General features: G+C 42.2%; 1 protein-coding gene across 1 annotated transcript; it reads left to right on the top strand.

The window, feature by feature from the left end:
- Positions 1–9,848: 9,848 nt before the first annotated feature.
- LOC105918957 (dehydrogenase/reductase SDR family member 13) lies at positions 9,849–13,183 on the top strand. Its single transcript, XM_012854151.2, has 5 exons — positions 9,849–10,024; positions 10,096–10,214; positions 10,410–10,533; positions 11,030–11,356; positions 12,617–13,183. Exons 1-5 carry the CDS (start codon positions 9,898–9,900, stop codon positions 12,874–12,876), a joined length of 957 nt encoding a protein of 318 aa, XP_012709605.1. The 5' UTR covers positions 9,849–9,897; the 3' UTR covers positions 12,877–13,183.
- Positions 13,184–13,421: the final 238 nt, after the last annotated feature.

The following is a 13,421-nucleotide window of genomic DNA, read 5'->3' on the forward strand; positions in this document are numbered from 1 at the left end:
TCCACTTTGAAATCACTCTGGTCTTGGAGGAGGCTGTCCACTGGCATTTTATCAAGCCGATGGCATGCCCCCTCTGCGCTCTGGGGTTTGCAGCGTGAATTAGGACCCAGCACCTGAGGAGGTAACCACTGTCCACTGTGGGTTATAATGGACTGCGATGCTCTAGTCTAGGGAGTCTAAATTGGAATATTAGCCAGTCATCATCATGGGCTGGGAAATCTTGCAAAGCCAGCTTGGTGATTCCAGAAAATATGTTCCCTCTTTCCCTGTAGTAACGGTGGATGCAGCAATGCTGCATCCACCGTTACTACAGTAACGGGTGATATGGGGTGAAATTGAATGTGTGAGAGGAATCATTAGGCAGAGTGGTTGCAATTCACCACTTTACCATCTGCGTCACCAATTTCCTGTCTCCTAATTGAGCTTCTAAAATAATTCTACATCACAAAATGCAGAAATGAATAAAAATTACTCAACCAAAACGTCTTGGTTTTAAACTATTATCCATCATAATAAACTAGTACGTAAGTTATTAAATGCAGCCACACATCAGTACACCATTTCTGAACTGACTTTATGAGCACAGTAGTTGATCAATTCTAAAAACCAAAAGATTTGTCAGATGTAAAAAAAAAAAATCAACTTTTTCAGTTTTTACCAGCTGTTTAAAATTAACTTTTTGCAAAATAAGGTCTGAATTTTTTTTGCATTATGACATTTCATATAAGAACTGATTGCTAATAGTGTTTTGTGTGTAAAAGTAAGATTAATTACCTTCATTTAGACATGATGAAAGTGAGGTAACTAGGGTGAACCCTCAACATGCAGGAGATGTGTGTGTGTGTGTGTGTGTGTGTGTGTTGACAAATTGGTGTGTTATAAGTGCGAGGGTGTGTGAGAATGTAAATCTTTGGAAGTCTTATAAATTGCGTATCTGAGGGGCAAGGTATGTTATGGTGTGCACTATTTTTGTTCTTAGTAGTATATGTCCTCACAGGCTCTTTTGTCATTTACAAGAAAACAGTTAGTCCTGCTTAACTTCAACCTGTCAGGGGGCTATAGGTGGAAATTGGTATGTTTTTGCTATGTCTGCCATCATGCATATTAACCTATTTTTTCATAGGTCAATGTATTGTGCACTGTCCCTGAACAAATACATCATCATCCATGGAGCTGTGTTCAAGATGGTGTGTGGATAGTTTGTGTCACTCACCATTTCTTTGCAAGGTATAACTGGTAGCTGCTGCTCCCTTGGTGCTCAGGTTTTGATTTTAATCAGTTTTTTCCTCCATTCTCAGGGAACCAGTCGTTGCCTTTTTCAGGTTCTCACGCTCCAGTGCTCTGCCTCCTCACTCCTTCGACCATTGAAAGCATCTTCAGGAGCGCCTCCGTTGATGTGCTCGCTGTTCCTCTGACTGTCCTCATGTCTCATAAATCTATTAAACGATCTTACTGTGTCTATAATTGTTGCCTGCTGTACAGTCATGATGCTTTCACACATGAATGTCCCGACCCTTCTGGCACTCACAAAAAAATAATTTTGTGGATAACTGTTACGGTTTTGCCGCAGGAACAATTTGTTCGGGAGTAGCGAATGTGCAAAATCCTGAAAACGCTTTGGACCTGCATATTTCCACATAATCCACTTTCTTACATTGTCGCTGTGCCTACACCGATTTTTGTACAAACATAAAAATAAACACCATAGTCCTCTATAGCTTGCTGATACTCATGGGGAAAGAATTATTTTGATATCTCTTATATTTTTTCAGCTACAGCCATTTGTTTGGGACCCTTTTTAGAGGATTTTTGCATTTCCATTAAAACTCCCCTTTAAAGCTAAAATAGACAAAGGTCTAGTTTAGCTTTAATTTTCTAGTTTCACTTTAGTTCTCTAGTCTTCTAGTTCTACCTTAGTTTTCTAGTTTTTCTTGAGTTTTCTAGTTTAGCTTTAATTTTCTAGCTCTTTCTTTAGTTTCTAGTTTTGCTCAGTCCTGTAGTTCCTGTCTTAGCCCTGTAGTTCCTGTCTTAGCCCTGTAGTTCCTGTCTGAGTCTTGTAGTTCTTGTCTGAGCTCTGTATTTAGTTCTCTAGTTTCTGTTTTCACTCACTAGTCTATACGTGTAAGGGTTCCTGCGCTTAAGGGTTCCCGTGTTCTCCCTGCGCTCATTAAGGTCCCTGAGCTCTCTAGTTATAAGCAATTTAACGCTCCTTGATTTTGTCTGGTTCTGGCTCTCTTGGTTTCCCTGTTCTAGTGCTCCTGAGTTATCCTAGTTCTCTTGTTTCTTCAGCGTTCCCAAGTATCCTAGCGTCCCCTATTTTCTGTGTTGTCCTAGTGCTCCCTAGTTCCTGAGTTATTGCAGCGTTTTCATACACTTAGTTCCCCTGTGTTCTCTATTTTGGTTCGCCCTGGTTAGGTTAGTTTTTGATTCTCTAGCCCTCCGTAGTTATTGTTTTGTTCTGGCTTCCCTGGTTTCCCTGTTCTGGTTCTCCTGAATCCTCCTAGTTCCTCTGTTTTCCCCGATGTTTAGTCGCCGCCAGAGCCCCGCGGCGCACCCGTGTCGCCGTCTGTGCCCTCTGGCGCACCCGGCCTGTCGCTGCCCAGCGTACGCAGGCCGCCGCTAGAGCCATCCGGCGCACCCGTGTCGCCGTCTGTGCCCTCTGGCGTATCCAGCCTGTCGCTGCCCAGCGCACGTAAGCCGCCGCCAGAGCCCTCCGGCACACCCGTGTCACCATCTGTGCCCTCTGGCGCACCCGTCCTGTCGCTACCCAGCGCACGAAAGCCACCGCCAGAGCCCTTCGGCGCTCCTAAATCGCCGGCTGTGCCCTCTGGTGCACCCGGTCCGTCGCTGCCCAGCACACGCTCAAGTCCCTTGCATTTTCTTATACTGTTGAGTTCTCCTCCGTTCCCTGGTGTTTAGATTTTTCTGTTCCCTGGCGTGTTAGGACGCCCTCTGTTCTTGTCCCCTGGCGTGTTAGGACGCCCTCCGTTCTTGTCCCCTGGCGTGTTAGGACGCCCTCCGTCTCCTGGTATTCTAGATTTCTCTGTTTCTTGGCGTATAGTTACCCTCAGCCCCGGCGTTACCCTCACGCCCCGACGTTTCCCTCACGTCCCGGCGTTTCCCTCACACCCCGGCGTTCCTTTCCTCTGGCGTTGTAGTACGCCTGTTTGTCCCTCTGGTGTTTCCGTTCGCCTGTACCTTCCCCTGGTCTTCTGCACACTAGTTGTGCTCCAGCGTATCTGTACTTCCTCTTAACATTTTAAAATTTTCCAGTGATTATCAGGCATGTGTCACTTTTCTGTTCCTTTTTGGATTTCACATGCTTTCCTATTGGGCCTCTGACTCCAACAGAACCTGGCAGGATGCCCAGACACGACCCCCCCAGGCCGATACAGCACCACCCACCTGTGGGAAATGGCACTACACACCATTTTGGTCAAATGTTGAGTTTTGGGCCCAGATTTGGTAAGGCTGTGTTGCTAAAGAAGGCCGATTTGACCCATGATCTTTGCTCACCTTTGGTGACATTAAGTATTTGCACCCTTTTTAGACCCATTTACACTACACTTTTTTAACCGAGCCGAGACCAGTCCGAGCTCGGTAACCAAGATAACTCTTGTGTGTAAATGGTCAGCAGACTGAACTGGACCGCGCTAACTGCAGACCAGTTCCTATAGGTCTCGGCCTTGTTGTTTTTTTTATGGCCCGGTTATCTGATAAAGAGCGCATGAGCAGACCGCGTCATCCGCTTACAGTCAGCTGACTGTCCGCGTTTTTTCCTCTGTGTCTGGCTGCACGTCCCGATTCACACTCCATTCAGACAAATTTCAGACATTCATAATAATACCAGCTTCCTTACCGTGCCACACGATTTCCAGAGATGATTCTGCTTAGCAGTGTGATGAACCTCAGTGTCTGTCGTTGTTCCCTGCGTCTGTAAATCCTTATTAGACGTTTGTTTGTCTTATCCACATCCCAAAAGCCGACTCTGTCTAACCATAACATCCTGAATGTTACGGGCGCCGCCGTTTTGTTTTGCTGCTTCCGCCTTCAATCCCAGAGAGCGGTAGTACCGCAGATCGTCACTAGGAGGCGAGGAGCAACCAAGGAACCGGGATAGTGTGGTGTGTAAACGGTCGTCTTGGCTTGGTTAACTGATCCAAGCTCAGACTCGGCTCGGCTCGGTTAAAAAAGTGTAGTGTAAACGGGCCTTTTGAGGCACTTCCCAGTACACGATTTGGACCAAACTAACAGAGTACCATCACCCGGTGATACTGAACACAACCATATTAGCGGCTAACGGTAGCTCTAGGAAGGCCCTACCAACTTCTGCTTCACAGAGTCTGTACTTCCTTTAGAGAGAAAGCTCTACAAGAAATGTGGGCCTCGTTGCATAAAGCATCTCCAAGTTAGGTGTCAAACATCCAATGCTTTTCATTCCCAGAAATGCATTCCCATACATGGCTACAGTATAGCTCAGGCACAAAGTAGAGGCTTTGCATGCAGGAGATTGTGGGATTGAATCCTGGTGTGGGAGACTTAGAGTTTTATATTATAATCCCCACAGTGTGTATATCAAAACATGTGTGCTGATCCCATTGAAGTATTTTTTTGTACCACCCCCCTTTTTGAGTTACCATGGCGACGTTATAAATGACGTATTTTCTCCCTATTTGAGACACATCCCAGTACAGGATTTGGACCAAACTAACAGAGTACCATCACCCGGTGATACCAAAAACAACCATGTTAGTGGCTAATGGTTAGCATGTTGCTAACCGGAAGTAGCTCTAGGAAGGTCCTACCAACTTCTGCTTGACAGAGTGTGTACTTCCTTTTGAGAGAACGTTCCACAACAAAACTGGGCCATGTCGGATAAAGCATGTCTATTTTATGAGGTGTCAAACATTCATTTTTGACCCCTTTTTGCCTCTACTACATGCTGCAGAAATGCTTTAAAGACACTAAAAATCACATTTCACTCAGTATCCCACATGATAAAGGTAATGATCAAAAAGACAGGGCTGTAGCTGTGAAGGAGTCTCCATGACAACGCTGCTAGCCAGTGGCTCCTACCGACATGCTCCATTGACTTAACATGGCACCTTTCGATGGCCGCTGCGAGGGCTGTGAAGACCGTAGGAAGCTGAAATTCGCAGTGTTACTTCCTGTTACCATTTTTGACGGTATGGTACGCACCACGAGGCAGGCGCCTTCTTAAATTTCTTCAGAAATTTTCTAGTTATGGTAACTAATGTTTCTTGTTATAACCTCAGCTAATGGGAACATATATACAGAAGGGGTCCTGGGATTGAACCTTGGGGTACCCCACATGTGACTTTTGTCCGGTCTAATAAGAAGTTACCTATTGAGACAACAAAGTCCCTGTTTTTTTTAAATAGGATTTGAACCAACTGACAGGCCGACCCAGCTCTCCAGTTGCATTAATAATATATCATGGTCAACAGTGTAAAATGCTGTGCAAGGTCCAACAGAACTAGCACCTGTCATGGTTTTAAGGTGTTTCGCCCACATGCAGAATACAAACGGGACACGACAGTCAGTTTAAGATGTTTATTAGGTGTGCAAACAGCAAGGTCAATGACACGAGTCAAAGTGGGGAGACTGCAGAGAGAGGGGGAAATGTTACTCCAAGGCAAGAACCAGGAAATAGCCAGAATGTGCGCCGCTTACCTTTAGCTGGGCAGACCTAATCGGGGAAGGGACGTGCTTAGGTAACTCTGTGAGCCTACTCTAGTTGGTGGCTAGTGGCTGGAGGGCGGCAGATATTTTTCTGGCGAAGGATCCGGAGCAGACCTCTGCGAAGGCGAGCAACAGATGGATTGACCAGAGCGGAACGAGAATCATCAGAATCCGGGAGGTGAAGTCTTCGGATGGAGCGTGAAAGCAGGTAAGTGCTACAGCACCAAACTGTGACAAAAACAGGAGAGCCAGAATTAGTCAAAGGTGAAAGAGCAAAAAGGCTTACAAGCAGGTTTCCGAGAACTTGGTCAGAGGCCACGTCGTACCATGACTGGTTTAAGGTTCTGGCATCTTCCATCTGTCCGAGCTCTGCTTAAGAAGCCAGAGGAAGCCGCCCTCAACGAGCAGCAGGTGTGGGCCACGCCCCCTCAGCCAACTAGAACCACCTGAGGAACAGAGTTAGAGCAAGGCAACACAGAGAACCCTGACAGCACCGTGGTTCTTCCACAGTCTGTACTTATGTGGATGTCATTGAACACTTTGAGGAGGGCTGTCGGAGCCATTTTTCCTTTCTTGTGTTTATCGCCACCAGGGGGCGTATTTCATTTTCAGTTCTAGGTGTCTGATGGGGGGGGGGGGGGGGGGTTATTTAAGGTCAACCATGATTGTGTTCAGGTGTTGTTAATGGGAAGAGGCAACAGTTTTCTACTTTGCTTGGTTTGGATTGAAGTTGAATGTTTGTGGATCTAAGTGGCAGTAAGACAATGGACATTGTTCTGATAATAAATGACTTTATCATAAGTCAAACTGAAGATCGGCCTTGCAAATCTTAATCGAGCGCACGTAAAACCAACGCCTTTCAGAAACAACCAATAGCCTGAAATAGAGGATTTTAGCCGCTACAAGGGCGGTCTCAGTGCTGTGGTGAGCACAGAAACCTGACTGAAAAAAAACAAAGAGGTTGGTCATTGTAGGGAAGCTACTTAACTGTAGAAACACAGGTTTTTCAACAATTTTACTGATAAATGGCAGGTTGGAGATTGGCCTGTAATTCTGCAGATGTGATTTGTCGAGATTGCTTTTTTTTTATCAGTGGTTTAATAACTGCTGTTTTTAAAGCCTGGGTGAAAACACCCGATGAGAGGGATGAATTTACTATTTGAATCAGGTCAGATACAATGACAAGCTGGACATTTTTAAGGAAGGTTGTAGATAGGATATCAAGACAGCAGGAGGCGGAGCAAAACTGATTTTTAATTTCTTCTAAGTTTTTATAGTTTAGTTTAAATGTAATAATTTTATTTGCATTTGTTATGTTTGACTGTAACAATGGTACTGGATTTGCAGATTAAGCCTCCAATTTGTTTTTACTTTCTCTGCAAAGAAGTTGACAAATTTATTGCAGGCCCTGGTAGAGTAGAACTTTGGTGGAACAATAACAGGAGGGTTTATGAGTCTTTCAACTGTGGTAAATAAAGTGCGAGCATTGCTGAGGTTTTTGTTTAGGATTTCTGCAAAGAACATTTCTCTTGCATGTTTTAGTGATGAGTAATAGCTTCGCAACCTTTCTGTGTAGATTTCATAATAAACGCGGACGAGTTTTACACCCTACCACAAAGTTTTCTTTCACATCTCACTAATGGGGCATTTCTCCAGAGAAACCTTCACTTTAATGGGAGCAATGGAATCGATGATGTCTTAGAATGGAGATGATCTACTAACTCATTTATTGGGTTATAGCATAGAAATGAGGTGGAGGAATAGACTTGATTAAAGGTTTCAGCTGTGGTGTCTGTAAAATAACATTTTGTTATAATATCTGTTTTGCTAAGTGGTGATCTGAAACTGCATCAAAGCAAAAGAAACATTTCAGAAAACAGATCTTGTCATGTTTTGTTAGATGTTGAGGTAGGACCATGACAGATCTCTTTGTATCTTCTTTAATTTAATATCGTCCTAATTTAACCAGAATGGTTGTAAACACGCCTCCATCTTGACTGGTTTTGCATGTTCTGGAATTCAAGAGCGATCATGGTATCTAGGAGAGTGGAATGTTAAAGGATGACACTGAAGTCAGGACATGGTGTTCCTTTTTTTTTTTTTTTTGTCCCCCAGTGTCCCGTCTAGCAATGTGGCAATAAAAATGCCAAAAAGAGCTCAACAGATTTTACTTTCACAAGTGGAGCAGTACGGCTTTCACCATAGTGCTCTGCTTGATTTATGCATGTAAATAGTTTTATTATGATTCATGCAGGGGGCATTTCAAATTATGTGGACACTACAATGGGAAAGTAGGAGAGGAATGGAAGAACAAGAAGAGAAAAAAGAAAAGAAAGAGAAATGGTGAAAGAGGAGATAAAAGGGAGAGAATGATAAAACTTCTTCAGTCTGCTTCATCACCTGCAAGGAGAGATGTAAAAAGAACAGCACAACCAACCGATATAGTATAACAGATACAATAAAGTAACACCTTGATACCATTGCTGATTTATATGTATTATTATTTAATCTGACATGTATAATGTGGAAGCTGAAAAAAATGGGCTTTCTGTATAAAAGTGAATCTCTAAGTACCTGGAACCCAGCACCTGTTTGTGAGAGTGCACTTGTGTATGTAAAGTTTATTCAAAAGAAAAATGCTCAATAGTGGTTGTGAAGAGCCAAAGACCCGCCTCCTCAGAGCACCGAGGCAGGCACCAGGGGACCTAAAACCCCAGACGCCCAATGGGAAAGCAAGGGCGCCCAAGAGGGGCCAACACAGGAAATCTGTCCCCCCACCAAGGGAAGAGGAGAGATGGCTCCGAGGAAATCCCCCAGCCGCCGTAGGACATGGTGCTTTTGATTCTCTTGCTCAAACTGGTTCTGTTAGATACCAAGTCTCCAGTGGTATCGCACCAAAGATAAAACAAGTTTATGACCACGCCCTTGGTCACACATTACTTGTTTGTAACCCTCAATAATCTTAATTTCCTAAATTTTTACATTTGTGCCTTTTTTAATTCATAAAAACAGTTTATTTTTGTGCTTTATGTCTTAGACATCAATATATTCTATATATAATATATTATAAAGTATATGTTGTAAGCAGTCATTTCAGTCTTGCACAAACAAAAAGATGCTAAACATTGATTGAAAATAAAATGTCTGGTTGGGAAATATAAACATTGTGCTAAGGCTTCTTTTAATGCACAGGAGAAGTAAAAGTGTGAAAGTAAAAGTCACAAATGGAATTAAAGACAATACTGGCTCACATTTCAATACAGACATATTTAATGGCTATTTTGAATAGAATATGACTTAAGATTAATGCTAATATGTAAATCATCAATTTTATTGGATTACAGAAAAAGTTCAAACCTGAAATTCATTTCCATTCGTTACATTCTTCCCTTGCAAAATTCTTATGGATCATTATAACAGCTTACTTATCAAAATAGGAACAATGGATATCTTCATCTACCCTTTTACTGGCTCTTTTTTGTATTAATTTACTTTTTGTATATTTAACACTAGATAAATTAAATGAAAGGCAGATCTGTTCATTTGAATAATATGAGCTTCTCCTTTAAGGATTCTAATTCCAATATCTAGAATGTTAATTCTTTAGAATGTTGATGTGAATATCTGGAACCAAAAGAAGAAACATTGTAAACAGGTAGAACACCATGACGGGAATGCATAGAACTTTGTAAATCTATGGTGCATCAGCTGCCTCAAAAGCAAGTGTCAGTTGTCATGTTTCTAACACTGAATCACACCAGAACCACCAACCCATTAGACAAAGTGAACGGAACCAACGTAACATAACACGCAGAGATTTTACTTTGCGTGTTATGTGTAATCTGTGTGCATTCTGAGCCGGTATTTGTCTCATCAAAAATGTCATTATGGTAACACTTAATGACAATTAATTTATCTTCCTTCAGCTTAGCCCAAAGCTCAATAAGTGACATTTTGTTCCATTTTTTTCCTGTGACAACTACATCATTCCTCTGTTTGGAGCTCTTCATGGGTCACATGGATCTCTTGTGAAGCTTTCAGGAATTTTCTGTTTTCCTGCAGATGGTGCAATCTGATAATAATGGTAGTCATGGAGTCACACCCACCCAGATCATGGGTGTTACCTGGTTGGAAAGACACAGAGTGTCAAAACAGAAAGAGCTCAGATCACTGTGGGGCTCATAGGCAGAAACCATGTCTGTCGTTCTCCTAGTCATCGGCGTTGTTATAGGAGCTGCTTACATTTACCATCGCATTGTGGTAAAAGGGGAGAGATGCACAAGCCAAACAAAGCTTCATGGGAAAACTGTGATTGTCACTGGTAAGTAAAGTTTTGCATTTCTGGAAAAAAATGCCTTACTTTCATTTGTGACTGTTGTTTTTCATCTACAGGCAGCAACACTGGCATAGGGAAGACAACAGCCATAGATCTGGCTCGAAGAGGAGCCCGAGTGATTCTGGCCTGCCGCTGTAAGCAGAGAGGAGTTGCTGCTCTTGAGGAGATCAAAAGGGTGAGACGGGTTCTTTCTTGTCCAAGAAAAGTGGAAGGATGTGTCTACACTAACAAATGAGTAGTGATCTTACTAATAAAATGAGAGTAGCCCTTTTCCACTTTGTAATGAAATCAACGTATTCCAAACTGTACAGAAGCAGATGTAGATGTCTGGGTCATTGATTGACTGGTCTGCGTTTAATGTCTGTTGCAGGAGAGTGGTAGTAGTCAGGTGGTGTTCATGCAGCTGGATCTGGGGAGTCTGAAGTCTGTTCGCAGTTTTGCAGAGGCCTTTCTGAAGTCTGAACCTAGACTGGACATACTGATCAATAATGCAGGTAGTACCACTGAGTTACATACCCTCCATGCCTTCAGATCATGACTGATAATGCTTCGGATTGTTTTTTGGAAGTAAGTTCCTTGGATAAGGGAACAAACACTTTCAGATCTGTGTAAATGTATATTTTAAATTGTAATTACAAAAGTACTTCTCACCAATTATTGGTATTTTTTGGTTGCATGTGCTTCTTTTGCTAAATGCCAGAATGATAAGAGCACATTGCTGTTTACAGAATATGAACCAGAGTTGTTTAAATTGGATCACAGGTTTAATTGACACTTGGTATGCTTAGGGAACCCAAGATAGCAAAAATGTAGGCAAATATTTCATGGCCAGCTTATCTTACAAGTTTCCATGCCAGATCTGGGAAGCTGGGGTAATAGTGACTTTTTATTTCATCTGAATAGATATGTAAAAAGGTCAGATGTTGTGAGGTAAATTCATTCTGAATTGACATCTTTACTGACAAATGCTGCTATTGTATTTTGTCCCAGGTATCTGCCTGCAGGGTCAAACAGAGGATGGGTTTGGACTAATGTTTGGTGTTAACCATCTTGGTCACTTTCTGTTGACCAACCTGTTGCTGAACCGTCTGAAAGAGTGCGGTCCAAGCAGGATAATCAATGTGTCATCCATGGCACACAACTTTGGAAAAGTAGATTTTGACTGCCTGAACACCCATAAGGCTCTGGGATTGGGAACATCTTTCGTGCATGTCCTCCAAATTTACTGTGACAGCAAGCTGTGTAATGTTCTCTTCAACCATGAGCTGGCCAAGAGGCTGCAGGGAACTAAGGTCACCTGCTACGCTCTTCACCCAGGTCAGTAATTAACTGCTGCTAAAAAACATTTCTTATGCGTTTTATATTCTGGTAGCGTGAAGCCTAGTGCATTTCAATCAGAACAATCAAAATGTAATCAGTAGAGATTAATGCAGTGGTGCACAAAAGTGTAGTTGAACTAATGCTGTAGTTAAGACTCTAACCTAAAGACTATAGGTTAAACTCTTGGAAAATACTGAAAATAACGTTTGTCTCTGTTTTGGTGAATCTCAGGTAAATTATCAATCCAAAACACCTTTATGCATCATAGATTTTTCCTCTAAGTTACTAAAATTCCCCCTCATAAAGAGAAAGATAGAGTCAGATGTGCAAAACTGCATGCTTTAATAAATCATTTTATTTGGTATTAGGCTCAAATGTGGATACATCTTCTAATTCAGTTTCCTTGCCAAACCAATTTTAGCATTATAAATCAAAGCAGTCATCTTGTCTGTGGGAGGAATGTAGGAATCATGACTCACGTGTCTTTTCAGTGCTGGTTCAGCTCATTCAGTTTCTAGGCATATGTGAATGTACAGTTCTTTTAAGGTTCATGTCTAAACGTTGTACCATGTTTTCAGTCTGTGTGAAACATATGTAGTTCCTCCTGGACAGACCTAATTTAAACCCAGTTGTCCTCATAAACACAAATCATTTGTCCTCTACCAGTGTCCTAGAGAGTTTTCAGTTGATAATTGTGCTGTTAGTTTCTCTTTTTTCCCCAAACTGAGAGTTGTGTGCAGGAGCCAAACAGCTCCACTTTGCTCCTGAATGCAAGGTGTTTTTCTGGCAGTGCTAGAGTTCCCCTAAATGTATCTTTCAAAGTCACTGGATGATCTTCCAGTCTCCGTTTGACCTGAGAAATACGTTGATCAGCAAAATATGAGACAGATAATAACATGTCGAGCAAGATGTGCAGCAAACATTTGCTTGCATTTAAAGCACTGATTTTATTTAAACACCAAGTATGAGGACTGCAACACAGAGTTCAGCCTGATCTAGGAGACATCTCTGAGACATACCTTATGCATTTATCAACGTAAAATGCTTTGTACACCAATAAGATTAGAGAGTAACAGAATAAAAATGCAAAACATGTGAGAATAAGTGTGAGATTTTAAGGCCGGGCACACCCATCTGCTGAATTTGTGTAACAGGTAGCAAACCATGTGTGACAACCTCCAGGAGAGGATTTGACTGCTTCCTTTATGTAACACCAGCTACAGACCAGTTAACCTAATCTACTTTCTCTTCTTACAGGAGCTATCAGTTCAGAGCTAGGCAGGAACACAAGCTTATTCCTACAAATCGTCCTTAAACCCATCACCACGTTCTTCTTCAAGAACACCATCCAGGGATGCCAGACCACCCTGCACTGTGCCCTGCAGGAGGGGCTTGAACCTCTCAGCGGACGATACTTCTCCAACTGCACTGTTAGAGATCTCTTCGCTAAAGCCAAGGATGACGCTGCTGCAAAGAAGCTGTGGGAAGTTAGTGAGAGACTCTGTGGCCTTGTCTGAAGCAAAAAGAAAACACCTCATTTAAAGCATGACGAGGACTTCTGTTAGCTGTTAGAAGGGACAGGTGTTCTTAATGGCCTTGCTTGATTTAACTGACTGAAAACTTTGGTTCAAAACTAATCAAGTTATGGTGGGTAAAACTTTGACAAGTATTACGATGCATAATCTAATGTATAAAATGGAACAACCTGATCTTTTAAAGACATGGGTGGTCTTTGTAAGCCAGCTGGATGCTGGAGGCTTCACCAGTGTTCAGATGTGTTTTAAATGTGAACCGATTGATTAAACTTTCTTACTGTATAACTTGGTTAGATGTGTAATATGTGCAGATGTTTACTGTTTGTGTTTATCACATTTTAAATGTATAATGTCTGTTCTAATGATAACTAATCAATTGTCACCTGACAAGATTTTCTAAGTGAGTTAAAATGGCTCTTAAAGAAGGGGAAAACACATTCATGGAAAATAACCAGTTAGGAGATTTCCCTTCAGTGCTTTCTGGTTTCACAGGTTTGGTGGGGTAGCAGGATGGGTGGGGTGGCGGT

The sequence above is a fragment of the Fundulus heteroclitus genome, unplaced genomic scaffold (assembly GCF_011125445.2).
Source record: "Fundulus heteroclitus isolate FHET01 unplaced genomic scaffold, MU-UCD_Fhet_4.1 scaffold_60, whole genome shotgun sequence".
Classification (NCBI taxonomy): Eukaryota; Metazoa; Chordata; class Actinopteri; order Cyprinodontiformes; family Fundulidae; genus Fundulus; species Fundulus heteroclitus.

Coding starts and splice junctions, on each gene's coding strand:
- LOC105918957 (XM_012854151.2), top strand. CDS start 9,898: ATGTCTGTCGTTCTCCTAGTCATCGGCGTTGTTATAGGAGCTGCTTAC. Junction 10,215..10,409: donor CTCTTGAGGAGATCAAAAGG/GTGAGACGGGTT, acceptor TGTCTGTTGCAG/GAGAGTGGTAGTAGTCAGGT. Junction 10,534..11,029: donor CATACTGATCAATAATGCAG/GTAGTACCACTG, acceptor ATTTTGTCCCAG/GTATCTGCCTGCAGGGTCAA.